The sequence below is a fragment of the Anarrhichthys ocellatus genome, unplaced genomic scaffold (assembly GCF_004355925.1).
Source record: "Anarrhichthys ocellatus isolate YVR2014 unplaced genomic scaffold, GSC_Weel_1.0 scaffold51, whole genome shotgun sequence".
Classification (NCBI taxonomy): Eukaryota; Metazoa; Chordata; class Actinopteri; order Perciformes; family Anarhichadidae; genus Anarrhichthys; species Anarrhichthys ocellatus.
This window is the reverse complement of record NW_022280081.1, coordinates 203230-230645: the sequence shown is the minus strand read 5'-3', so window position 1 is coordinate 230645 and position 27416 is coordinate 203230. Positions and strand designations below refer to the sequence as shown.

Sequence of the window (27416 nt, the reverse complement as noted above, 5' to 3'; positions counted from 1 at the left end):
AACTGGACAAACTATCTGCTGAGGAAGATTGAGTTACTGCTAAACTGCTAAGTGGACCTTGTGGTTTAGTCAACTATTCATTTCTATTGTAAACTAATTCCATGAAAATACAAAATTATAGAGTGAAATTGATCTCAAAATGTATATTACATCATCTACAAATGAAAAATAAGATTTACAAATGTATACAATGATTTGTGTGTAATTTTGGGTATTCACAAATGTGTGTTCCATTCTTCACACGAATGCAACCTGATTTGTACGTATCCCGCGATCCGTGCGCACACATTTAACATTCTGTAAATAAATACAAAAAAATGTCACAAATATTTTTAGAAGTTTGAAAGCTCAAGAAGTGTTTTGAAGGCAAAAATGTACATAAAAAATGTATTGAGGTTGTGATGTGTGTATGTGTAAATATGTTTTACACACGTTCAAATTGCTTGGTATTTGTGTGAAGTTTGGAACACGCATTTGTGAATAATCACAATTAAGCATAAATCGTTATATACAATTCTAAATCTTCCTTTTTATATTTGTAGATCATGTAATGTACATTGACTATTTTGAGATAAGTTTCACTGCATACAAAATCGACAACGAATTGATCCCACTAACAAGTATTGTGTGGCAGCCTGAGAGATATATACATTCATATATCTATATATATATATATATATATATATATCTTCCTCTGTGCCACATAGCTCCATTGTTGTCCAAAAACACATCTGTGAGCCACATTCATACACGCATGTAAATACTCACTATAGCACCAAATTCATATGAATGCACTGTTTATTCCTGTTGGAGTAACATCTGCTAAAAACTACAGTGATCAGCCGCTTTAGGAAATGACTGAAAATGACTGATCCTTTATAAAATACGATTATGCATTCATGACCAGTTTTTAGAATGTACATCTGTAGAAGGAACCAATGAGCTTGTGCTGCAGACAAGTTGGGAGAGCCAGACAGTAGTGAGTGACAAGACTACAGCATTAGTTATTTTTAGTACTTTCATCAAATTTGTTGACAAAAAGAAAAATACAGAGAAACACCAGCCTTATCCCTTTAACAAAGATCTATCCAACGTCTTGCTTTCCTGTTCAAACTAAGATTCCACTTACAAGCTCAGCATGCTCCTTGACCCCTGGGGTTCATCTTCGTCACCTTTTTCACCCCTAGTCTTCAGTATTAATGTTTTGGCTTTTCATTTGTTTCTCTTGCACCTTTTTCATCATTTCAGCTAACACATATTAGTTCTGAATCACAACTAACTCACACATGTTAATGCATGTGGTGTAGGTGTGTAAATACTGACCGGTCGACACAGGGTCGATGGTACAAAGCTTTTGAGAACTCTTTTAGAAGCAAATAGTCTCTGTGTAAGGAACATTATTGTAAATGCATTGTAACGTATATCTTTGAGCAGCCGGCTTCTTCTCTTGTCGATCGATGTGCTGGGAATCAAGAACATAATTTTGGTGTTCCTCCGGCCTTTCTTCTTCTTCTTCTTCTTCTTCTTGGCTCTGTGCTTCTCTTCCTGGCCACTGAATCAATCAGGTGTTCTGCCTTACCTTGACTTCTGCTGATGCACTTCCTGATGAAGATTACAGTTTTGAAAATCATGTCTTGAGTCAACACTTTTTGTCCCTCCATCACCGTGTACTCTTCATGATCTCTCAGGCAACACAGAGGAGACTCCGTTGAGAAGTAGCGGAGAGGAAGAGGTCGATCCAGAGCAGCATCGAGAAATGTTTGAGGAAGAAAAAGGGAATCGCGTGAGCTGTGATGCACTCTGTAATGTTGATGGTGTGTCCACGCTGGAAACATCGAGCGAAGAACAGCCAACAGAAGAACAGACGTGCTTAGATGAGGACAAGAAGACGGCCGCAGAAGAAGACAATGTTGAAGAAAGTGTTGTCAGCAAGGACTTAAATGTTGACATTATTGACCAATCAATCACAGAAGCCAAAGATATAATCATGTGCAGCCCTGAGCTTCAAGAGATTGTAACAAGTTCTGAGGAAAATGTTCCAGAAACCCAAGCGCCTAAAGGGGGAGATTTAGAGGAGACAAGTAACCCAGGTTTAGGGGAGACAGAAACCAAAAGCAGTAGTGTTGACACACAGAGTGATGACATTAGAGAGTCATGTAACAACCTATTTGAGGAGCAAGAAAACAAACAGGAAGATGAGGAAAGTAACTTGCAAAGTACAGAATCATGTCATCAGCAAAAAGTTGCACACAGTGTTATGACAGAAAGTTTGCCTAATGAGTCCGACCCAGCCGTGTCAAACACCGAACCTCAACAAGAGCCTAAGAATGCAGAAGAGGCAGAGAACGACGAGGCAGAGGAAATATCAGGTAAATGTCAGCCTCAGGGTGCCGCTGCTGCAGGGAAGAAGAAGAAAAGGAAGAGGAGAGGCAAAAAGAAAGGAACGCATGACGATAAGAACCAACAAAAAGATGGAGCTGACCAAGAAAAAGGCAAAAAAGAAATAAACGAATCAGCTACAAGAAATAATGGGCCAACGGCAGAACCTGAACTCGACGGTTCTGCCACTGAAACCCTCAAGAAGTCAAGGGTGGATCAAGAAGAGGGAGTAGAAGCAGCGAAACCCAGGGAAACCTTTTTAACCAATGAAACTCTGAAAGAATCGGCAGTGGAACTTGTTACAGAGGAGCACGACAACGAAGAAAAGTTGGAGACGGAGAACGTAGAAGAAGCGGAACCCGTGGCAACTCCCAAGGAAGAAAGGTCGGATCATGTTACGGATGAACAGAACAAGCGACTAAGTTCGCAAACTGAAACGGTAAAAGCAGTAGAGGCAGTGGCTCCCGCTGATACCTTTTCTCATGTTGAAACTCTCAACTCCAGAACAAATGCCAGAAAGGATGAGCAACACGAGGAACAAACTTTGGAAACTGAGAAAGTAGAGGAAGTGGGATCTATAACAAGTCCTGTTCCAGAGACCAACCTCAGCACTTCTGATCTTATCGACAACTCTAAAGGTGCGGAGAGCACTGATGGTCTCGACAGAGAGGGTTCTTCCAGTGTAGATAACTCTAAAAGTGAAACCGAGATCTCAAGCACTGACAATGTCATCCACATGGAGTCAGAAATTGTTGATGGTGTAGAGGATGAAGTTGGGTCTATTGATGAGATGCAATCTGAATGTACAACTACTAACCCCGAGAACACCTTTAAAACAAGCTGTAAGGAAAACACTGAAGAATCGCATGTTCCAAGCAATGGAGACATTGCTGCTGATGAGTCTGAATCCACAAGCAATCCTGAGAGTAAGGACAGCGCGTCTGTGTCCCAGTTCTTTATCGATGTCTTCACCAACGCTTTCAAGAGCTTGTCTGGCTCAGAGCCGTCCGCAGCCGTGAACTCGGGCAGCGGTGACGCTTCCATCGAGGTTTCTGGTGGAGGTCCAGAGGAAGCGACTGAGACAGTCAGCGATGACGAGGAGCCAGGAGCAAAGACTGAGCAGGAAGCCTTTCCTCCTGACGGGGAGGATTCTGAGCTCAAATCAGACGGAACTGAAAAGGAGGAGCTGAACGGAGGCTTGAGAGTCGCAGAGGGTTTAGTTGAGTCAGACCGCTCACATGATGAAAAAGGTGACCGTTGTGACAGTGCATCTTTAACAAAAACCACCGATGCATTTGACTCTGTGAAGAGTCTGGTGGAGACTGTTGGAGTAGCGCAGGCCGAACAACTGGGTAACGTACAAAGCCAGGATCCGACAGAGGAATCAAATGTCGGAGTGTCCTCTGAAACCGAAAACATCAATACCATTGACCTGTTGACAACACCGGACTCTCCAAAAGAAGCTACTGAAATTGGGTCCTCAACGGAGCAGGACCACAGAGCTGAAGAGTCAACCGTTGAAGAGGATCCAGAACATAAAAACAGTCAAAATGACCCACATGATCCAAGCGAGACAGAGCAACTGCATGAACCCGGCAAAGACAAGTCTGAGGATGATGATTTGTCTCAACCCACCCTGCAGGACAGCGAGGAAGAGGATGAAGGCCATTCTTTTGATTTCAATGACATGGACGTGGAGGAGGCTGTAGCGACAAGTCTCCTTGAAAACCGGAGCCAGGAAGAAGTGGGGGAGGGAGTTGAAGTCATGCCGGATGAAAGCAACAATGGTAGTTTGTCAAATGAGAGTAGACCAGACGAGCCAGTTGAAAGCACGGTTGACGGGGGTAACCAGGTAGAGTCACTGGATACTGCGCCTCCAGACAACCTCAACTCTGGTGAGGACGCCTCGTCTGAAAAGGGGGAACGGGTGGAAGATGTGTGTGAAAAGCAGAAAAACATTCCAGAGGAAGAAGTGGATGTGGCAGATGAGCCCGGGCACATTGCAGAGGAAGGAGAGCTTTTGAGTGTTGGAGAGGTGTGTGCTGTTGCAGAGGACATTGTCCAGGCGGCGTCTATGCCCGTGGAGGAAGGATTAGATGCCATTAAGCTTGAGCTACAGGGCGGAGATTCACCAAAGAGAGCAGAACAAGTGGCCAGCAGTAAAGAGCCACAGCAGACAGGGAAAGATGTGAAGAAGAATGGCAAGAAAGGCAAAGGCAAGGGCAAAGAGGAGTGTAAGATGTCTTAGCTTATAGCTAGTATATAGTATAGATATATATCATTTCATCTGGCTTTGCTTAGCTGTTTACAAAGTAGTAAAATACATTTGTGCCGCACTTTGATACTTTCCCAAATGAATATACGTTTGTATATGATTTTAATTGACTCCATGTAAACTGTCTGAAGGACAGCTGTCAGTATCACAACGTGAGCTGCTTGGTGACGGTAGATCTGACTATTGGACAATACTGCACTTGCTATGTCATGTAACATTATTTTGTCATTGATGCACATTCATCATGCTGCTTGTTATGCGTCATGGATGGATAATATTGTATCACATCATTTTCTCATGCTACAATTTCAGGATTGATTTATTCATTGCATAGGTGTTCAATAGAAACACACAGATGTTATTTGGTAATTCGTTAGTTAGTGAACTAGCTTTTACATGTTCCAGCGGTAATGTTGATGGTAAAAATGCGAAGTGCTTGGAGACCCTGATCTGTTCTCAGGGAGTAATACAACTGCTGTTTGAAAGTCATTTCCATCTACAAGAATGGGAAAATGTATGACACATGTATATTTGCATTTTGTTGCACTTAATGGAAAAGACGAATGTAGTGCGTCCTCGCCGATATGCCAATAAACACCCTGCTGTTACCAGTTTGAAATGTTGATCCAAATGCATTTTTTGTAGGGAAATTGATGGAACGCAATGTGTCGGCAGTCATTCAGTCAGCACATGTACACATAGATCTCCGGTTACACCTTACTGTGTGGTCACATAGTGAGAATGTAGTCAGCTGTGTGCTCTCGTATTGACCCTCCTCTCCACAGTTTGTGCATGCTAACAACCTACCCCCCACCCACACACACACTCCCGTTCCATCTATCCCCACGGAAGCCTGCGCTGTTGCATGCATCAACTCTCCCCCCCCACCGCTCCCACCATCTCCTTGGCTCCTCCCACCCCTGGTATGTGAACTTCTTTTTATTCAAAGATGGATGGCGGCAGTTGTGATAGTTGTTTGTGATGCACGACGCTCCATTTGAATTAATGATCTGTGACCGAGACGATGTCGAGTGTCTTCTCAAACGTGTGTTTTATCTCGTAGAGATTCGTCTGAGGAAACTGGTGGATGAGCGGGAAAAAATGATCGAGCAGGTGGGTCCGTGATTCATCTATTTACTAAGACCGGCATCTGTAGTCTCAGGAATATTACAATTTACATCAGGAGCTAATATTTAATACATTTCATGTCATAGCAGCGTGTTGCAAGGCCAAATTTCTGTATATGTCCCATTGCTATTAACATTGAGGAGCCACAGTGTCACAGCAACAGCACGGCTACCTAAATGCATGTACTGTAAACGCGTTACAAAGGAAAGGAGTTCTACCTACAGGTGCAGAAGTGACTGTAACGTGATGAAATGGAGAGAATCAGGGAAAGTGAGGAAAAAAGTAACTTTCTCATGAATTAATCAGGAACTTTCTCAGTTCCTGATTAAAAAATAAGACAAATGTGGTCAAATGAGATCACTTTTTCCTCTTCCGTCTATTTCTGACAGAACAAACAATGTTCAACGCAGTAAATGGTGCTCCTGTATACTTGGAGAAAAGCCTGTGTTTGAGTGGTATTTCATAAAGGCATTTGTAGTACGACACCTGTCAACAGAACTCTTATACGATATAAAGTATTTATAAAAACACCAGACTTTGCTTGACAACCATGTTTAAGTGAAGTTAATAGAGTTCAAGGCACAAATCATGCTTTATGATTAGAAATGACCAAGAAAACCAAAAGGAAATGTCAAACCTGATGGGAATACTACTTCTTTATACTTCTACATTTTAGTTATTGGGTTTAAATCCCATGAAAAGACCAAAACAAAGAGTTGACCCTACTAACAAGCAAGCTTGATAAATCATCTTCCTCTGTTGTCCAGAAGTTACTCAAACAATATTAATGAGTCACACTGTGTGTGACGTGTTCCTTCATCAACCAAGAATACACACTCTGTAGTTTATTTTCAATCGAATCCCACACACACCCTCCTGCTGCTCTAAATACTCACTAGTGCACCAATTGTGTATTGATCCACCGCTGAAAATAGTCCCCAACAAATGCACTAGTTCTTCTCGTTTGAGTTATGTTTGCTAAAACCCTACAGCGACCCACTGTTTCTGTTTCAGGAATGACTGAGCCTTTTTAAAAATGAAACTATATATTTGTGAGGGGTTTATAAATATGAATGCCTTCAGTAGCAGCAGGGTTGGGGTATTTTCATTAGATTTGTTGACAATATTCCTTCATCAGCTGATGTGTTAATGGCTGTTTGCAGGTAAAGAAGCTGAAGTCCCAGCTGGATCCGAAGACACAGAGGAACGGCACTGAGAGCACTTCGAGCCCAGATGGTGAAATTGTTGAAAACGGCAACGATCCGAACTTGATAGAGCTGCAGAGTGAGTGAACAGATCAGTAGTTGCACTTTACCATTTCATTGTCGCCGACAACTGAAGAATATTTGCTTTTGCTAAATCTTCCCAGGGGATTCAAGCAGGCAAATAAGTGACTTTAAGTTCAAGCTTGTGAAGGCAGAGCAAGAAGTGACCGCTTTGGAACAAAATGTAAGCTGACAAGAATCCTGAATTCATAGCGTACCTAAAAAAAAAAAAAACAGTAAATATTCTCACCTAAGAAGTCTTTTTTTTTTTTTTTCTTTTGGTTTCCAGGTGACCAGACTTGAGGGTCAGGTGACGCGCTACAAGTCTGCATCAGAGAACGCAGAGAAAGTGGAGGATGAGCTGAAGGCAGAGAAACGTAAACTACAGAGAGAGGTAGAGTTCTGTTTTCTTACACTGCAAAACAAATGACGAGCCGGACCGTTGAACAGGCTCTGTTTTAATCTGTTCTCTCTCTCCCCGTGTGACCCAACAGCTGCGATCAGCACTGGACAAGGTCGATGAACTAGAGTCAAACAACAGCCACCTCTCTAAAAGACTGGAGAAGATGAAGTCCAGTCGCGGCATGGCTCAGACTCCATAGAAACTGGCTCATCTCCTGGAAAAGAGTCCTCTCGCATCTCTTCCATCTGCCTGATAGCAACCGCATGAAAAATAATCAAAAAAAAATAATCTAAAATCTTAGTTATCATATCCACAGAATAGAGAACAACAACAAGCAATGTGCCATGTCTTTGTCTGTTTTCTGTCCGATGAAAAGTCTCCGTAGCATTCAATGCACACACACCCAGAACGTACACGAGCGGGTCTTTGTGGTTGACCCTCTGCACTGCTCTGCTGAAAGGGGGAACGGGCCACGCGGAGAGTCCCGGGACGGAGCGCCACTCTCTGTTGTCGAAGACGAAGAATGCTGCACTGCACCCTGTTTTCTGCTGCCTTCATCGAGATTCAAGATACTGACTTGTCTTGCTCACATGGAGGACAGATGAATGAATAAAAGACGGATCACAGTGCAGGGAACAGTACTCCACCGTGTCCGTGACCCGAGACTGTGATGTTCAGTGTGGAGAACACAATGAGTGCTTTGTGTGTGTCGTGAATGAAAAGGCAAAATGAAGTATATTTTCCTCATTTGCATTCAAAGCCAAACTATTTTTAAAGGTGTCCATGTTTGTGGTAAAACTGAAGAAAAAGGATTACCCCCCCCCCCAAAAAAAAAACCACAATATCACATAATGTAAACAGTCCAGAAGTCACCAATGGTAGGTCCTTAGTGTGTGCCCGCCCCTCTGCTAAGACACAAGCTTCTCTCTGCTTCCTGTATCGCTCACTGGTCAGCTCTTAGGGACACACTGACCCGCTGAGACTCATTGAAGGAATGTGACGATGGGGGACTCAGAGCGAACACACTGGGGAGGAGCTGCTTCACTGTTTACAAAGCTTCAAACTTTGTAAGGGAACTTCAACAACTGTAATCTTTGTGCAATAAAAGCTCCAAACATATTGGTATGTGCACGCGAGCATTTTAGTCCCAGACTTCTAAATGTTTCCTTACTAACGTTGTTCCCCGTAAACCGAGCTTTATTCTGCCAATGGTTCCTTGGGTTTCCTACATGTTGTCATTCTTCACCTCTTGACAGCAGTTTGGAACAAGTGAGGCAGTAGAGCTTCAGCTTGTGTGTCTGAGGTTTCTAATTTCTTTATACATTCAGTAAAGTACAGAAGCTTATTGCTGCCACTGTGACGGAAAAGTCTGAAATTACAGCGTAAAAATAGTTTTAATGAGCCTTTTCATGTTGTAAGATACTTTACATGTTATAAAATATAAGAAACAAATATCCGCTTTTACAGGAGACTTGTAACATGATGCACTTTAAGTTTGCTGTAATTTTATGTATGCACATTCATGTTACAACAAAGTTTATTGCAAAAATGAACTGATTAACTATATAATAACAAAATGGTATATTATGAAAAGCATCTAGTTATAACATGAAAAAGATTATTCATTAAAACAAACTAACGCTTCAACTAAAGGGAGCAAATGTGTTTCTGTGATGGCTGCAATGTGCTGCTGTAGTTTTGCAGTAATTCAAGAAAAATCTTAAAATCCAAAGAATTCAAGACAACGCCGCAATCTTCTCTTCAAATTTGTGTTTACAATCTACAATGTTTACTCCCAATAGATTAAAATGCTTTATAATGGTCTAATATATTTTAAAGATTTGAATAACTCTTAAAGTAACACGACCGATTAACTAGATGGAGAAACTCCTCCCTGATGAAGGTGACATCGGCACAAAAAATGTGTAATAAAGCAGTAGTTATGCAGCGTGGTCTGCAGCACACTGTATGTATTAGATTCTGAAACAATACATACAATGTTAAAGAATAGTTCAAGATACATATTTGAAGGTGAAGTGCAGACATGCTCTAAGAGAAACAGGAGTGCTGTTGTAGCTGGAACACTAGCTGTTCTTGAAGAAACAGAGGGACTCTTGAAATATCATTTTTAACAGTTTGACTTTTGCTAATGCATTAAAAAAGGCTTTGGTGTTAACGGGGTGCTACATTATTTTCATCTTTATGCTATGTGTTGGCCACAAATAATTGTTATAGTTTTCAGCAAAGTGCTTCCCTGTAAATTTCGCAGCAAGAAACCACCATATAGTTGCTTTTGAGACATTAAAGGGGAACACCAACTAAATGACCAAGTCCAATATGTTATTTCCATGGCCTAAGAAAGTCCAATCAATACTTGTGAACATGAGCTGCTCTCTCTGAAACCAGAGAAAGGAAGTCTCTAACTTGTGATGTCATCAAGTAGTAAGTGTGGAGGCTGCTCAATAGACAATGAATGGGATGATTCTGTGAAACCATAGAAAGTTTTATTACTTTTTATACCCAAAAGAGCTTCATTCTATCGTAGTGTTGTGAAACAGAAAATGTACCTTTATACCCGGAACATTCTCCTGGGTGCTCAGTGTCATCTAGAACATCTCTACCAATTTGTCGTCAATGGAGCAGCACACTTTATACCACATAGTTTAGGAATAACATGTATGAATTCTGAAAATGGTTTACCTCTTTCCTGGAAATTAGCCCCATACAGGCGGCAACCTCCGGTTCTGACGAGTGAAGACCATGAGGAAGTTTCTTAAAACGTGCATTCTCTCTAGTGTCCACCAGGGGGTGACTCCTCTGGTTGTATAGAAGTCTATGAGAAAATGACTACTTCTCTTTTGATTTATTACCTCAGTAAACATTGTAAACATGAGTTTATGGTCTCAATCTCTAGTTTCAAGTCTTCTTCAATACAGCATGATGTTCATTTGGTAAATTATGGTCCATTTAGAGTAAAATAGACCATAAAGCAGGGTATGCTTTAGGGCGGGGCTTACTGTGATACCAGAGACCTTTACGGCGTCTCTACGTCATTCCATATAAGGTCACTTCTGTTCATTGGTTGCAAAAAAGCCAAGATGGCGGCAGCCAAATCGCTAAACTCGAGGCTTCAAGACAGCATTCAACAAACCAACGGATGACGTCATGGTGACTATGGCCTCATGTTGATATTTTGTTCATCCAAACGTCCACATGCTCTGTTAAAATCACATTCAACTTCCAACCCTCATCCAGGTTTGGTGAACTGGCTGCTGGATAACGTTCCGTCCCGTGTAGTTGTGCTCGACTGGCCGTCACAGTACGTCCGCTTCTGGATGCGTTGGACCATTCGGCGCCCGTAAAAGTCCCGATAATCGTCCGGGAGCTCGTCCAGAGTGCGTAGCGCCCTCTCCAGCGCCTGAAGGGCCCGGGTCGCGGCTGCGGGGTCTTTGTTACCATACGGGTCCTTCCGGTCATAGCTGTCGGCAGGTAGATGGCGCCAGAACACATTTACGCCCACACCGAACTGCAGGGCCAGGGTGTTGTGGAACCACAGCGCTGAGGAAAGCAGGGACACCCTGATTATTTCAAGTCCTTCAAATATGAGAAGCCAAGTTACTGTAGTGTGCGGTGTGTTTCCAATACGAAGCGTCCACCGGGATTTGTGAGTCACAAGAGTTTGGTGTGAGAGTTACATGAGAAGCATGACAGTATGATGTCATATATCTAGTAGGTGCCATTGCAGGAGGACTCGCTTAATGTGGACAGTTTTACTTACCAGGGATAAAAAGTAGATCCCCTGGCTCCAGCACACACTCGTATCTCTTTGCCTTCACAAACTCAGGAAACTGATTCAGGTCCGGGGAGTCGATGTCCAGCACCTCCGATTTATCACCTGATGGGTTGAATTAAAATGAAAAGAGGCACTATAATATTATAAACCATAACACACCCATTCCTAGTGGGGTTGATACAGCATATTTTGAGCAATCAAACAAACTGGCATCTTCGCACAGCCACTTGCCTGACAGGTAGAGGTGCAATGCATCCTGGGGGCTGTAGAGAGCCACTCTCTTCCTCCCCGTCACCTGAGCCAGCAGGTTGTCCATCACCTGAAGGAATGAACCGCAAAGACCAGAAGAGGGAGAGTTTACTGAGGCTACCCACTTAGAAACTCAACATTATTTCCTGTGAGAGATAAATTAAAGTATTGAATTAGCACTTGTGTGTATATATATACAGTTGTGTGAAAAAGTGTTTTCCCCCTTCCTGATTTCTTATTTTTTTGCATGTTTGTCACACTTAAATGTTTCAGAACATCAAACAAATTTAAATATTAGACAAAGATAACAAGTAAACACAAAATGCAGTTTTTAAATGAAGGTTTTTATTATTAAAGGGGAAAGAAAATCCAAACCTACATGGCCCTGTGTGAAAAAGTGATTGCCCCCCCCCTGTTAAAACATAAATTAACTGTGGTTTATCACATCTTTGGAAAGCTGAGTTCAATTTCTCTAGTCACACCCAGGCCTGATTACTGCCACACCTGTTCTCAATCAAGAAATCACTTAAATAGGACCTGCCTGACCAAGTGAGGTAGACCAAAAGATCCTCAAAAGCTAGACATCATGCTGCGATCCAAAGAAATTCAGGAACAAATGAGAAACAAAGTAATTGAGATCTATCAGTCTGGAAAAGGTTACAAAGCCATTTCTAAAGCTTTGGGACTCCAGCGAACCCCAGTGAGAGCCATTATCCACAAATGGCGAAAACATGGAACAGTGGTGAACCTTCCCAGGAGTGGCTGGCCAACCAAAATTACCCCAAGAGCGCAGCGACGACTCATCCAAGAGGTCACAAAAGACCCCAGAACAACATCCAAAGAACTGCAGGCCTCACTTGCCTCAATTAAGGTCAGTGTTCATGACTCCACCATAAGAAAGAGACTGGGCAAAAATGGCCTGCATGGCAGAGTTCCAAGACGAAAACCACTGCTGAGCAAAAAGAACATAAAGGCTCGTCTCAGTTTTGCCAGAAAACATCTTGATGATCCCCAAGACTTTTGGGAAAATACTCTGTGGACTGACGAGACAAAAGTTGAACTTTTTGGAAGGTGTATGTCCCATTACATCTGGCGTAAAAGTAACACGGCATTTCAGAAAAGGAACATCATACCAACAGTAAAATATGGTGGTGGTAGTGTGATGGTCTGGGGCTGTTTTGCTGCTTCAGGACCTGGAAGACTTGCTGTGGTAAATGGAACCATGAATTCTGCTGTCTACCAAAAAATCCTGAAGGAGAATGTCCGGCCATCTGTTCGTGACCTCAAGCTGAAGCGCACTTGGGTTCTGCAGCAGGACAATGATCCAAAACACACCAGCAAGTCCACCTCTGAATGGCTTAAGAAAAACAAAATGAAGACTTTGGAGTGGCCTAGTCAAAGTCCCGACCTGAATCCGATTGAGATGCTGTGGCATGACCTTAAAAAGGCGGTTCATGCTCGAAAACCCTCCAATGTGGCTGAATTACAACAATTCTGCAAAGATGAGCGGGCCAAAATTCCTCTACAGCGCTGTAAAAGACTCATTGCCAGTTATCGCAAACACTTGATTGCAGTTGTTGCTGCTAAGGGTGGCCCAACCAGTTATTAGGTTTAGGGGGCAATCACTTTTTCACACAGGGCCATGTAGGTTTGGATTTTTTTTCCCCTTAATAATAAAAACCTTCATTTAAAAACTGCATTTTGTGTTTACTTGTGTTATCTTTGTCTAATATTTAAATTTGTTTGATGATCTGAAACATTTAAGTGTGACAAACATGCAAAAAAATAAGAAATCAGGAAGGGGGCAAACTCTTTTTTACACAACTGTATATGCCAATAAGGACAGCACATCCAAATTGCATCTTCATGACATCGTAGTCCACCGTAGGACTTGGAAAAAAATAAAGTATAACTAAATGCAGGGCGCTCACGTCGTAGTGCGTCCACAGCTGCAGACCACAGGAGCTGATGCGGAACACACTGGAGAAAAACTGATTGGGTTCAAAGAACTGTGGGATGTGAAAGTCCTCCGCCATGTCCGGGAACTGTTTGCTCAGATCAGCAGGTTCCTGAGAGAAAGACATTTATATTCCTGGTCAAGAGCTTTCGCCGAGTTGGACTGAAGACGGTTTTTGGTTGTTTTTTTGCCATAAATACAATGTTAGTTGATGCACAATCTGAAAGGTACAAAACCTAACCTAGCTCTATCTTCACATATTTCATAGATCTTCTTAATACCTTTCGAACGTCCTCTCCCAGTGATCGAAGATAATAGCTCTCGTCCTAACATAAGATCAAGGAAAGAGTGGCATTAAAAGACACTCACAACATACTGTACATTTATTTATTTATATTTTTATATATATTATGATCCTTACCTCACACAGGAAGAAGTCGGAGTGCTTTTTTTCAGATGCCCTTTTCACAAACTCATTGAATGGCAGAGTCCTGTAAATAAAGATGTGTAGCTGAGAACTCTGCAGAGAAGGAGTATTGATCAGAGAGAGAGAGAGAGACAGAGACAGAGAAAGAGAGACAGAGAGAAAGAGAGTGCGCTCACTTGTACGCAAAGTTTTTGTGCAGGAAGTCCATCTGCGGCACAGTGGACACGTGGATCTTCACTTCCTTGTCTCCCCCTCTCTGTCCCAGATACTCCACCGTCCACTTCTCCAGGCATGGTCCGAGACACGTGCCTCTCAGGACGGCTGGTCTGCGCTGGGAACAAATCGGCGTACATTTAGCTGTAGATGCACATCTGTACACTCTGTCTGATGGCAAATAAATGTACTCCAGGATCCAATATCTTACATAACATTATATATAACATAAAGGGCCACTCCAACAATTCTACACATGAAGATAACTTTACTTGTCGTGGGGAGTACTCGTGCTCAGGCTGTCATTACAGTTGTATAATGCCCTCTGTGGAAAATAACCCTGATGATGTCATCAGACATTTGGTTTTAAACTGAGGTCATAAGAATTTGAAAGATGTGGATGTTTACCAGGCTGGAAGGGTCTAATGAACAGGTGCCAACGCAAAACTACTTAAGTCAGGACATCTCAACGTTACATCAATACCATTCTTTATTTAACGTGTCTTTTTATGAGCGTGCAACTCCAAAAAACTAGAGTAGCTTTAAGACCCTGAACAAAGTGTCAGATAGTGGATTCTGCATGACAATAAATATTTCTCTGAAATGAAACTGTTTTTCCAGTGTTTCTGAACAGTTCATGTACACATTGGAGAGCAGCGGGGAGCATTACGAGGCAAATCTCTAACTTGAGATTGTCTTAAGGCTGCAGCTCATGATTATTGTCATTATGGATGAATCACTTCATCAATGTATCAAAAACACTTTAGTCTGTCACAGAGTGGTGAGAAATGCCCATCACAGTTCCCCAGAGCTGAAAGTGCCATCTTCATCTCAGATTGGTAGTTTTATCTAACCAACGGGCTGAACCCTAAAGGTATTCAGTTAATAGTGATCTAAACACAGACAAGCAGTGTGTTTGCTCAGTAAATGACTGCAATGATTCATGAATTTGTAAGTGATTGATTTTCTATGAACTAACCTGTCATTAGCTAATTCTTGTCAACATCACCAGTAGACATAATCTGAGACATTGTCTTGTGTACCAGGATAAGCAAAACCTGACAATGTAAGCTGAAACAAACAAGTCTAAGAAGCAGCAGCAGTCAGGTAAGGTTACAGCAGGAGAGTGTCGTTAAGCCGTGTGGACCAACACTAGCTGCGCGGGTGTATCTTACCTCGGGATAAATATCTCGCAGAAACACGTCCTTATCTACTTCTGTAAATATTGGCACAGGTACTTTTTCCTGCAGCTCCATTTCACATGATTTGCTTTAGAAATGCACGAGCTGGTGAGAGTAAACAGCTCGTGAACTGAACGGGCGTCACATTGTTAGTGTTCCCCGTCGAAACGAAAAATGACGAAGTAAAAGTCAGCTGTATAAAACAACAGTACGGTATGTTAGTTACAAAACAATGTCCATGGTTGGTAGATACACAAATTAATTATATTCCCAGAATGTTATTGCATTACTGTCTGTATTTTTAATATTTGTTATTTGTTCCTCACCGGAAGTTACAAGCACAAGAACCAGGAAGCTTCCGAGGGGGGAAAAAAATATGGCGCTGCCCATGTTGAGAGGTTGTCACAGGTTTCCATCAACATTAAGCTTTACTCGTCTATGTGTAAATGAAAGTATCATCCTGAACCGGTCCGGTAAGCGGCGGCTACCTTCTCCATCACCTGCTGCTGTGGTAGCAGCGGTCCGCCAGTACAGCTCCGACCGCGGCGGACAGAACCAGAACCAGAAGGTGGTGGTTGTCGGCATCCCGAATCCTTTTATCTGGTTTCGCACCCGAATATACTGCTTTCTGATCCGGGCTTACTTTGATAAAGAGTTCAGCATTGAAGAGTTCACGGAGGGAGCGAAGCAGGTCTGTAAAAACCTGAAAATATATGGTGTTAACGTGTTGTGAGCTAGCTACAACTGCTCTGAACGCTATAGTATTCATTGAACGTGATTTATTATATTCATATCCTCAATTAATACCTCGTTAATTCTGTTCTGTTGTTGTTGAGGACATTCTGTTAACTCTTGCAGGCCTTCTCCCATGTCTCCAGACTGTTGTCACAGTGTCAGTATAAAGCTTTGGAGGGGCTCGTGGCTAAAGACGTAAGTATGGGAAGCCAGCAAGTCCAAACTTATTATTCATTCTCTAACTTAAAAAAAAAAATATATATATATATATATATATCAACATATCAATACATTGTAGAGACACATATTTCAGTTGATCATATTGGAAAATCTTAATTTTAACGTATTGCTACCAAACATAACAGAACAGACTTTTTGGTATGTTAATCTTGTATATAACGGGTGTGATCTCGCTGCTCAAGTTGAGCTTTATCTAATTTCCATGTCTTTGCAGTTGATTGCAAAGCTGGAGGAAAAGTGCAACGCGCTGCCATCGAGCCACAAGAAAGCTCTGTCTGCAGACGCTGATGAGATCATGTATACGACACCTGGAGATGTGGGGATCCACTATGATGATAATGGTCAGCATGAAGTCTTTACCTCCCATGAAAAGACACAAACCAATGAATTGATCCGACTACCAAATACTGAAATAGTGTGTATCAGAGCCTGATATATATCGTCTTCCTCTGTAATATAGAGCTCCATTGTTGTCCAAAACTATTAAAAACACACCAATGAGCCACACTGTTTCACTGGGTGACATGTTCCGTCATTACCCGGAATACACACACTGTGGTTTATTCTGACTCAATCCCAAATGCACCCTCCTGCTGCTGTAAATATTCACCAGAGTACCATGGGGATTAATCCACAGCTGAAATTAGTCCCCAACAAATGCATTATTTACTCCTCTTTGAAATAACCTTTGTTAAATATTATAGTGCCCAGATGTTTTGGTAAATTGCTGAGGCTTTTTTTTCAGTAGGAACCAATGGCCCTTCCCAAAAATAAATAAATAAATAAAACAACTTTACTGGGAAAGAATGAGGGAAACAACAGAGGAGGGATCCCTCCTGCAGGACGGAACGGACAGACATGCAATGGATGTTGTGTGTTTTTTGTGCTGTGCTAATCAGTTCTGTTTTTCCAGGGAGAAAGTTTGTCAGTATTCTGATGCGTTTCTGGTATCTGACAAGTGCACATCTTCCTAACGACACCATGGAGGGAACCCGTGTCTTCCAGGTGGACATCGGTGGAGAGGGAGAAGCAGAAACGAAGAGGCTCCTAACTGCAAACTATGAGTAAGCATATCATTTCTGTCAGGAGTGTAATGACTCGGGCATATAGAATGTAACTAAGCTCTGTGTGTATTAGAGTATTAGTGCTGATCTTTCTTGTCTTTTCTGACAGATTCCAAAGGGAGTTCACTAAGGGAGTGCCTCCAGACTGGACCATTACGAGGATAGAGCACTCCAAGCTTTTGGATTAAGGTAGTTTTGATTTGTGGCAGTTGTGCCACTGGAAACGAATCAAAGACATGAAATCGCCCTCAGTATTTGCTTTCATTAAATCGAGTAAAACAAAGCAGCTCAAGGTAATCCACAGAGGGAAAACATGTCTCATCGCCTCACTGGGAGGTCAGAGGAAAGCACCAGCACAAACTTGGATTCACTCACTATTCACTGTAGAAAAGACACATGAGCCGACTCATCTATATCATAGAGACTGCAGAGATCTGTGTGCAGTTAACAGTGTTATACCTCAAAACAGTGATCAGAACTAGGCTACAGCAGGTTTGTGATCTCTTGAACTTCTTATTTGAACTAAAACTATTGTGTTTATATGTAGGGCTGTGTGGTATAACGGTGTTACAATTCAATCTGCCAGATTTGTCTCCACACAAAAACATGTCTTTCTTTTTTTTTTTAATCTTTTTTTTTTTTTACCCCACACAACCTGTTGCAGTAACCCGACTCTGAAGTACATGCTATATATGTACCGTCTTTGCAATGATTAAGGCAGCTCGATGCAGCTGCAGCAGACCCTTGATTGTTTTATTAAAGATTTGAGAAATGAAAAATGTGCACAGTTATTTTTTTAATTCCTAATTCTTTTTTATCTATTCTAACAATTGAAATAAGGAAATGTGTGCTAAAACATATAAACATTAATGAAGAATACGTTAAGGGCATTTAAAAATTAAATACAAAATCAATGAAATGAAAAATAGCATGGAAGAAAACCAGAGAAGAAAACACGTCAAGCTTCTAATGTGTCACTCGCTATCTGCTCTCCCATTGGTGTATTTTCTCAAGTGCTCTCCTCCCATTGGCCGAAAACCGTGCCAATCACTACCGTTCGTGTACTATGTGGTTCCTGTTGGGCGGGTTGAGCCGGTGAGGACGACAGCCCGTGTGGTGTCTTACTACTGCGAGGAGTCGCAGAATGAGAACGAACACATAGAGTTGAACACCTGTGATATCTAAAAACCCAGAGTCAGAGTTGAACCATGAAACTCGGCACTGTGGCCTTTTACGGGTTTGCTCTGGGGCTTCTAGCGGTTGGCCTGCGAGAGTTGCTGACTGGCTTCGAGGAGAACAGATGCAGCATGACCTATATGTTTGAATACCCGGAGTACCGGGTGAGTAGCCCGGCTCATTATTCCACTTAACGCCTCATAACATACGTCAACCACAAACTAGCTAGTTACGTTGTAGCGCGCTTTCGAGCATAAATGCTAAAACAAAAACAAAGCTCCAGCATCTTGCTAACGTTAAATGGCTCGTTCACTTCAACACCGCGAACAGAAAGTGTTTCAGGCTGAACAGATAATATCACTCATCCCTGTCGAGCGTCTTTTAAGCTGACTAGTTATTTCCTGAATCCTGCTAACGTTAGCCGACAGCTGGTACCGGTGGGTGTCGGGTTGTGTTGTTGCCTCTCAGCTCATGTATTTCCTCAATGGCTTCTTCACACACCTGTCTGGTTGGCGGTGTGTGTGTGTGTGTGTGTGTGTGTGTGTGTGTGTGTGTGTGTGTGCTTGCGTGCTTGCGTGCGTGCGTTTGTTCAGTACTCGGATAACTGCTGATCCTTGAGTCCCCTCAGCTGATGAGCAGGTTTCTTTAAAGACACGGACAGCTGAAGTTAACGTTAGCTTACATTAGTCATGCGATGTCGGTCGCCCTCCTCTGCTTTATGCTAACTAATGTGTTCATCTGGCCAGAAGTGGAGCACAGCTGCGGGCGATGCACAATATGGGCATCGACCTTACTTCACACATGAGTCTATGCTTTGTTTTGTTTTGTTAGGGAGAATATAAAGACCAGAAACATATCTTTATCTTAGTGCATGTGGTTAAAGGACATGGGCTCTTGAATCAGGGCTACCTCAATGCTAGCAGAGCCTGTGATGAAGACACAGGGCAGATGAGAAAATCCATAATTATTCAGTAAATGTTCCTGAAGTCTGAGGTGAAAGCCAAAGATTTGATGTTGCTGACATATCAGTGTGACAAACCATGGTTTGAAATCAGTTATTGTGGTTATTGTAATATTGTCTGGTCTGCTTTTAATATGTCCATCATACTTTCACACGCCCCAAGTTGACGTCCAACACCTCAAAATACTCATTTTGCAGTAATAAATACTGGATAAAAGCAGTAAGCACTCTCATCCAGAAAAATATTTTTTGGGCAATTTGGCTTTCAAAAATATTTAAATGATTTGTAAATAATCGAAATTGCTGCACATTAATTTTCTCCTAATCGACCGCTAGATTAACGAACTAATCGTTTCAGCCATAACCAATATGGCCCAGCCCCAGATTTAGTCCTCACATGTACCGAACAATGTACTGTAACAAAGTCCGGACACCTCTAGTACATACAAGGGGTCAAGTATACCATGAATGTAACTTCTCATTATATCTCACATGAAGCCAGAATTAAGCGCAGGTTTTTAGAATATTGCAGGTGAGGTGCACAGCGAGGGAGGGAGGTGTTGTCACCCAGCTGGAGAGTAAGATGAACAAACTGCTGTAGTGTCACCTGATGCCTTTACAAGTGTGACACAAAGGTTTAATGAACTGTCTGAAGAATGATGTGGCCGTGGGACTTCACCTCCTAACCCGGTGTCTGTGTTGGGTGTTGGCTTCACAGCGTGTGGCTCTGCCTCGCCGGGTGGCCAGACTGTACCCAGCGTACGGCCTCTACCTCTATGGGGAGGGTCTGTACGCCCAGGAGACCCGCGCTCTCAAACTCACCGGGGCCCCTGTGCTCTTCCTGCCTGGAAACGCAGGCAGCCACAAACAAGGTAAGTGCATGCTGATAGTTTAGGTTTAAGCAACGGGAGCAAACAAGGCAAGTGGTAGTTGTGCGTTTCAGCTTTGGACAGCAACGGCATAAGAGGGTGGAGGTGGATTTTTATTCAACAAGTGGATGTGCTGAGGTTGTTTGAGGATGTGTGGCTTCATGCTTTTTGTGGATTAGTCTCGACCTGACCTGATCTACCTGCAGGCAGACTGGATTGTCCTGCACAATTTTTCACACAAGCTTTCAGTTTTTTTAAGGCAGTGGATGTGAGAGCTTTACCTTATCACAGAAATCAAGTTAGTTTTGTGTACGCTGTGCTGGACTTCACATTAAACGTTTTTTTTTTGTGATACGGTTCTTGTGTCATTTTTAAGGACATGTACACCCAGAGCTAGATACTTAATTATTCCAATTGTACTTGTCAATTAAAGGATGAGGTTGGTGACAATATTACTATTAACCTATTAAAACTCAGGCAGCAACCTCGGGTTCTGAAAAGTGAAGACCATGAGGAAGTTTCTTAAAACGTGCATTCTCTCTACTGACCACCAGGGGGTGACTCCTCTGGTTGTATAGAAGTTTATGAGAAAATCACTCTACTTCTCTCTTGATTTATTACCTCAGTAAACATTGTAAACATGAGTTTATGGTCTCAATCTCTAGTTTCAAGTCTTCTTCAATACAGCATGATGTTCATTTCGTAAATTATGGTCCATTTAGAGTCAAACAGACCATAAAGCAGGATATAATGTAGGGCGGGGCTACCTTGTGATTGACAGGTCACTACCGCTGCCAGATCCGTAAACAGCGTCTCTACGTCACTCCTCCACAGTCCTAATATGGTCACTTCCGTTCACTGGTTGCAAAAATTCAAGATAGTGACGGCCAAAACGCAGACCGTGGTTCTTCAAAAGCTCAGTCCACAAACCAATCCACTTCTTCTATACAGTCTGGTAAAGCCACATCAGTGAGCCGCACTGTTGCACCGGGTGATGTGCATGTATCCAAAGCCTGATATATCTTCCTCCTCTGTGCCATTGAGCCCCATAGTTGCCCAAAAACTATTAAAAGCACATCAATGAGCCACTCTGTAGTTTATTTTGAGTAAATCTCACATGCACCGTCCTGCTGCCATAAACACTCAGTAAAGCACCACATTTGTGTTAATCCTCTGCTGAAAGTAGTCTCTGTAGAAACACAATTGACTCCTGTTCATGTAACGTTTGCTAAAAACTACAGAGCTCAGTTGTTTCAGAAAATGACACAGCCTTTTAAAAACAATCTTATTTGTGATCCATTATGCCCTCAGTAGGAACATGTGTGCTTGGGTCTGAGTGCCACAGACGTACAGTAACACATTGTATTCTATATTATAGTTCCAGTTCAATTGCATATGTAAATACTTGGGGAATTAAACCTGGACCCTTTTGTTGATATAGACTGTACTCGTACTCATAACTCAGTAAAGCTCTAAGTGATACAAATCCTTTCTAAGATGCTGCCGCCCCCCCGTTCTATCTATCAGTTGTGTGTAGGAGGAGAACACCCGCGCCTTCCTTCATGTGAATACAAACCCATCGTGCTGTTACACTGTGGTGTTTGTGATGGTGGTCCAAGCTCTCTGTTCTTCAGCTGTTTCTTGGCTCACGTTAAAACTCCTCCATCCGATGTATTTTTAACAGCTGGTGTTCGACAGGCTTCCCAAGTTACAACAGCTCGATGAGGTACCAGTGTCCAATCAGAGCAGGTGGTTTTAAGGCTCTTCCCTACAGGAAAATGGTGCCGACTCTGTAAATTGAATGAGCTTTTTTATCTTAGCATTAAGGAGAGAGTTTTCTTTTTAGGCCACCAACAGTCGCCCCGAGGATCCAAAGAAGCTCAAGACGTGATGACTCTAATCAATAATTCAAAATAGTTACAAAAATAATTAGCATATAAGAGCTATATATAAATACTTTTTAAAATAATAATATATAAATAATTAGTGCAGCATCAATGCTGAGCATATGTGGTGGGGATTATAGTGGGCCCAGCTTTGACCCTCACATGTGTAAGATGTTATTAAACATTTTGTGCTCGATGCTGTCTGTAGAAAACACACGCCATCAAAATGTCTTCTTCTCCTCACCCAGCTCGCTCCCTGGGCTCGGTGGCCTTGAGGAAGGCCGAGAACATGGAGGGCGGTCTCCACTTCAACGTGTTCACCGTGGACTTCAATGAGGAGCTGGTGGCCCTGTACGGCGGCAGTCTGCTCCGGCAGACCCACTTCCTGCATGAGAGCATTAAGGCCATCCTGAGGCTCTACAAGGTCGGACAGGGTTCTAGATACATATCGCATTTCATCAGCTGCTACATTTAAACTTTAAGGCATATAATTAATCTCTCTGACTTGTAAGTCTTGCTTTAGTAAAGAAGCTGACATGGCAACAATAGCTAATTATAGCCAATGGTAACAAGTGCAATCAGAATGCATCGTCAGTAGAAAATATTCATACGTTTATCAACTCGCGTTCCTTTTATTTTGTAACTATCTGGTAATCATATAACCCTAATGTTATTATAAGTGGGTTAAGTTTCTAACTAATCCGTTTTCTATTTTTCCTGCTCTCCAGCACCTGAAGACTCCGCCTCAGAGTGTGGTGCTTGTTGGTCACTCCATGGGAGGAGTGGTGGCCCGGGCGCTCTTCACTTTGCCCCGCTTCAACACCAATCTGGTCAGCCTCATCTTCACCCAGGCCTCCCCCCACCTGGCTCCGGTGCTGGCCCTGGACCCGTACCTGCTGGGTAAGGAGAACTCTCATGCTGGTCTCCCAAATGGTACATCGACACTTTGTGCTCCAAGATGTGTCCGAGACTTCTTCGTACTTTTCAAGCTCATAGCTGTAACGTCAACTTTGAATTCAGATGACTTAACTTTGTTATAATAGGTAACTCTTCTGCTTTAAAACGTCTAAAATCGACTAGACCTATGTTATGTATGTTGTTTAGCTTTGTAGTTACATGATCGCTGATGTTCCCAACAAGCCAGAAGCTCTGGTGAATGGACTTTTTATTTATTTTTAAGCCACATCTTTACGATACACGTTTAAGATCTTTGTGGTTTTTAACTATATATTTCAAGTTATCAGAAAAACAAGCTGAGCTAAAGTTAGCGGTAGCTCGGCTCGCAGCCCCTCCAGGACGTTCTGTGTGTGCTGACCAGGGACAAAGAAACACAGACTTTTAACCTGAAATGTCAGTGTGTCCGTTTGTTTTGGAGAGGAGACCTCTGCGGATAATTTGACTGAATAAGCTGACTGCAATAACTCCCACAATCCCTCTTCTTTTGTCTTCTGTCTCTGTGCTTTATGTAGATTTCTACTCTGCAGTGAGACAGAAGTGGGTGAACCAGGCGAAAAAGCTCAGGAACGTCACAGTTCTGTCTGTGGGGGGCGGTTACCGTGACTACCAGGTCCGCTCCGGCCTGACATCCCTGCCTTGTACCCCAGGAGACCCCAATAAGTTGTCCCTAGTGGTAAGTATTGTTTAGGGAATTTATTTAGTGGAACTTTTCCAAGAACCCTGGAACGTTTTTAAGAAAAGAGGAGCTTTACCTGAAAGGTAAAGAAAAATAAGTAGTTTTTTCGAGTTTGTAATTCCTGGAACTACTTGAAGCAAAAGAGGTCAGTGTTTGATTCTGCACTGCTCTTTGCTTTTTGTTTCAATGTCTTCTTGTTTTTTCTCAAGGCCACTGCAGTTCCCCGGACTTGGGTGTCCACTGACCATCTGTCCATCGTTTGGTAAAAGACATGGCATGACATGGCAGACTGTGTATTTCTTTCGAGCTACATTTAAATATAATGCAGATTATTAATATGCAGTGTATATGTCTTTGTGTTCCAGGTGCAAAGAGCTGGTCCTCGCTACTGTCAGGGCATTCTTTGACCTCATCGATCCTGAAACCAGACAGGTCAGAATAACAAACACATTTTCAAATGAATGCGTCTGTGAAAAAATACTTTGTGACGAAAAATGGAGGGATGTTGTCACAGCAGACAGACGAGTTGTAAGCCCGTGAAGTATTACATCTCAGATAAGGTTTGCGTCACAAGCACATGCCATCTGTTTCTAAGCTAACCAGTGTGTTGTTATTAGTTCACAGTAAACCCAGAGAAGAAAATGGCTGTGCTAAACCATCACTTCATCAGACACCCTGTCAGGATGCTGGGAGAAACTCAAGACACCTCCATCTCCATCTTAGGTTAGAGAGAAACACTTACCCATGGAGAGGCTGGAATAAACAGAGACACTGTGCGAGTAGCTTTCATTGGGCTTCCTGTCCATGTGCTTTTAAAGCCATACCTCCACATGTGTATTCATTGTACTGTATTATATTTGGAGTTTCACTGAGTCTTTAAAGCGAATGAATGTAGTTTTGATTGAGTGACACTATTAAGGAACCACTCGTACCTGTGTCCTGTTCTTTTCCCCTTTCCCAGATTTTCCTGAAGCATGGAGTGAAGTGAACACACTGCGTCTGGCTTACAGCACACCAAAGGTACCAGACTCTGCACCAATATATTAAATGGGTCATTTACATATTTAAGAAAACAAAACCGTGATACAGACAGAAAACTATTTGCCACGTCTTCAGTGTTGCTCTCTGTCCACAGGAAGGACAGGTCAAATACTTCCTGTTTGCCCTGTCGAGTCGCAGGAAAGCCTACAGCCATTTCTACTGCCGGAGCAACAACCTGGTGAGTTTTCAGCACCGTTGTGCAGATTGTCCATTTGGGTTTGAGCTAAAACCTACAAAGCTCCATGTCAATAGCCAAGTGCTAGACCACCCAATCGCCACCCATATCTTTCATTTGTTTAGTACAGAAGCCCAGAGATGGAAGTGAGATAAAAACTCTTTCTGGTGATCCATTTTCCATGTCTGTTTGTTTTTCTTCCATGACTTAAAGGGACAGTTCACCTAAAAATCAAATTTGCATATCTTTCCTCTTCCTTGGAGCGCTATTTGTCAATCTCCATTGATTTGGAGTGAGCAGCCAAGTGTTGGAGATATCGGCCGTAGAGATGTCTGTCTCTTCTCCACAATAATGGAACTAGATGGCGTTCTACTTGTGGTGCTCAAAGTCACAAAATAATCCATTAAAATACTCGACAGCAAAATAATCCATTAAAATACTCGACAGCAAAATAATCCATTAAAATACTCGACAGCAATATGTCTCTCCAGAAATCATGACCTGGCTACTGAAGAAAATCCACAGACCATGTTGTGGGCAGTTTCATGTAGAAACTATGGTTGAAAGGAAATAGTTCCTGTTTTAGACTTTAACTTCTTTAAATTAGTATTTCATCTGCCTCCTGTTTTCTCAGATGAAAAAAGTAACATAGATAGATGATGCTAGAAAAACCATTTTCCTCACCAAAAGTGAAGATGACCCTGGTAAAGTGCATTTCCACCTGTTCTTAAGTCATTAACACATGAGAGTAAACTATTTAGATCACAATCAGAAAATGGATCACCAGAATTTTGGGGCTTTCGTGGTTCAGTGATTCATAGAGATGAATGTACTGTATATGAACGATTTGAAGTACAAAAGCCACATATTCAGTAAAGTATAAACCAAAGTAATCTATACTTTTGTCAAAGTTCAATTCTGATTTGTTGATGTTCGACAGGAGATGACTAGCTGGGTGTACAGCTGCGTGCACAAGAACGGTTCTTCGTGGTAAGAATATGATAATGGTGTATCCTCTATGCACATCTTAGTTTTTCTCACAGTCCCGAATATGCTGTATGTCTTTTGTTGTTGTATTACAGTAAATGATGAATGTATTTCTATTTCTCTTCATTTGTGCTCTTTGAATTTTCCAGTGTGCAGGCGGTGGATCTGTCCATGGGAACTGAGCTACTGCCCCCCTACAAAGTAATCCTCCTCTGAGACAGCGTGCAGTCCAGTCTGAGCTGCTGCTGGTTGCTCATAACTGTCTGTGATCCTCCTCAGATCCTGATTCTGAGTCTCAGTGACTTGTCTTCAGTTACTCACCTGGTTGTTTCGGCCTCCAACCTCAATGGCAAGCAGGTACATTGTAAACGACTCTGTTCTCTCTGAAGATGGGATGCTTCTCTCTCTGTTCTTTGTCTGTCTATCTTGCTGGACTGCTGGAAGAGAAGACACAGTAACGGGACATACGAGTCAACCGCCTTGCTAGTGGCTCTGTGAGGATGTACCTCTGCACAGCTGGGCTTTGAGCTGAATGCTAACGACAGCATGCTAACACACACAGCTGGTGACATGTTTCCATCACACACAGGTGGTTGGTCTGCCAGAGAGAGTAGGCGGAGCTAACGCAGGAGACTCGCTCTTCAACTTACTTGTGTGAAGTTTCTTCTGCTCTCTGCTAGCCCTGCATGTTGACGTTAAATATTGCTGAACAAACAAAAACGCTGAAACTTCCTGAGATCCTAAAACACACGGGCAATTACCGTTTTTCACCATAGAACAGCACCCTTATCTTGAATTATCACTCATTTTAATTTATACAAATTACATTACATTTGTTTTGTCCACAGTTCACAGTGGAATGCGAGTGGCAGAGACAAGAATCTCAGACTCTGTCTGTCCCAGTGCCACATGTTCTGTCCTCCGGTGAGTAGTGTTACTGTTGATGTGGATTCTGTTAAAGACACGTTCCTTTTCAGTAACTGTTGGGTTTTCTAGGTTTGACAGTCAGCGATATTTCGGTCAACTCCTCTGGACTTCTTCACACCATCAAGCTGCAACACTTTGACCAGGTAGCTTTCATTGTTTCATTAGGTGCTGGCTCGACTCAGTATCTCTGTCCCTACTGTGTAACTAAACTGTGAACACGTCTCTGTCTTCAGGTCTATCAGGCTTTCAGAATTAGTGTTACAAGCCAGTGTAAAGTAACTAAAGGTAAGTTTGTCATGTGATACACAAGCAGGCTACTGAAGCCCTGAGAGGCAAGTGAGAAAAACAAATTCTGGTCTTCTGTTTTCTACGTCTGATCGAAATAGTTTTCTGTCCTGTGCTTAAAACAAGGACAAAAAAATGGTTTTGCAGGACTTTTTTTTTTTTTTTTT

General features: G+C 42.3%; 4 protein-coding genes across 16 annotated transcripts in view; 3 read left to right on the top strand and 1 right to left on the bottom strand.

Annotated features, from left to right (window-relative positions):
- The window catches only part of lrrfip1a (leucine rich repeat (in FLII) interacting protein 1a), a 77077-nt gene extending 68491 nt beyond the window's left edge, over positions 1 to 8586 (top strand). For 10 of the 12 annotated variants that reach the window (XM_031870061.1, XM_031870060.1, XM_031870059.1 and 7 more), the window contains one exon: positions 1689 to 5769. In XM_031870061.1, coding sequence (XP_031725921.1) covers positions 1689 to 4627 — 2939 coding nt within the window. In that variant the 3' untranslated portion in view covers positions 4628 to 5769. Of the gene's footprint in view, positions 1 to 1688; positions 5770 to 6945; positions 7067 to 7151; positions 7232 to 7336; positions 7442 to 7541 lie in introns of those variants that run through there. The other 2 variants (XM_031870065.1, XM_031870064.1) reach the window with 1 other exon arrangement.
- Positions 8587 to 10519: 1933 nt separating this feature from the next.
- On the bottom strand, positions 10520 to 15402 carry tyw5 (tRNA-yW synthesizing protein 5). 2 transcript variants are annotated; one of them, XM_031870176.1, is made up of 8 exons: positions 15265 to 15402; positions 14053 to 14207; positions 13871 to 13940; positions 13731 to 13775; positions 13424 to 13561; positions 11475 to 11562; positions 11229 to 11345; positions 10520 to 11008 (listed from the first exon to the last, which is right to left on the bottom strand). In XM_031870176.1, the coding sequence occupies exons 1-8, from the start codon at positions 15343 to 15345 to the stop codon at positions 10698 to 10700; spliced, it is 1005 nt and encodes a 334-aa protein (XP_031726036.1). In that variant the 5' UTR covers positions 15346 to 15402; the 3' UTR covers positions 10520 to 10697. The 2 variants fall into 2 exon arrangements, with proteins under 2 accessions (XP_031726036.1, XP_031726037.1); XM_031870177.1 differs by having other exon boundaries at positions 13871 to 13969; positions 15265 to 15340.
- A 237-nt stretch (positions 15403 to 15639) lies between these two features.
- On the top strand, positions 15640 to 18088 carry maip1 (matrix AAA peptidase interacting protein 1). Its single transcript, XM_031870165.1, has 5 exons — positions 15640 to 15961; positions 16129 to 16200; positions 16460 to 16586; positions 17159 to 17309; positions 17419 to 18088. The coding sequence occupies exons 1-5, from the start codon at positions 15647 to 15649 to the stop codon at positions 17495 to 17497; spliced, it is 744 nt and encodes a 247-aa protein (XP_031726025.1). The 5' UTR covers positions 15640 to 15646; the 3' UTR covers positions 17498 to 18088.
- A 62-nt stretch (positions 18089 to 18150) lies between these two features.
- The window catches only part of pgap1 (post-GPI attachment to proteins inositol deacylase 1), a 36455-nt gene continuing 27189 nt past the window's right edge, over positions 18151 to 27416 (top strand). Inside the window, exons 1-16 of the mRNA XM_031870164.1 lie at positions 18151 to 18649; positions 20165 to 20318; positions 22450 to 22625; positions 22930 to 23101; positions 23671 to 23831; positions 24044 to 24096; positions 24200 to 24266; positions 24452 to 24557; positions 24796 to 24854; positions 24970 to 25053; positions 25991 to 26040; positions 26187 to 26238; positions 26317 to 26394; positions 26886 to 26961; positions 27034 to 27107; positions 27198 to 27249. Of these exons, the coding sequence (XP_031726024.1) occupies positions 18518 to 18649; positions 20165 to 20318; positions 22450 to 22625; positions 22930 to 23101; positions 23671 to 23831; positions 24044 to 24096; positions 24200 to 24266; positions 24452 to 24557; positions 24796 to 24854; positions 24970 to 25053; positions 25991 to 26040; positions 26187 to 26238; positions 26317 to 26394; positions 26886 to 26961; positions 27034 to 27107; positions 27198 to 27249 (1546 nt within the window). The 5' untranslated portion in view covers positions 18151 to 18517. The remainder of the gene's footprint in view (positions 18650 to 20164; positions 20319 to 22449; positions 22626 to 22929; positions 23102 to 23670; positions 23832 to 24043; positions 24097 to 24199; positions 24267 to 24451; positions 24558 to 24795; positions 24855 to 24969; positions 25054 to 25990; positions 26041 to 26186; positions 26239 to 26316; positions 26395 to 26885; positions 26962 to 27033; positions 27108 to 27197; positions 27250 to 27416) is intronic.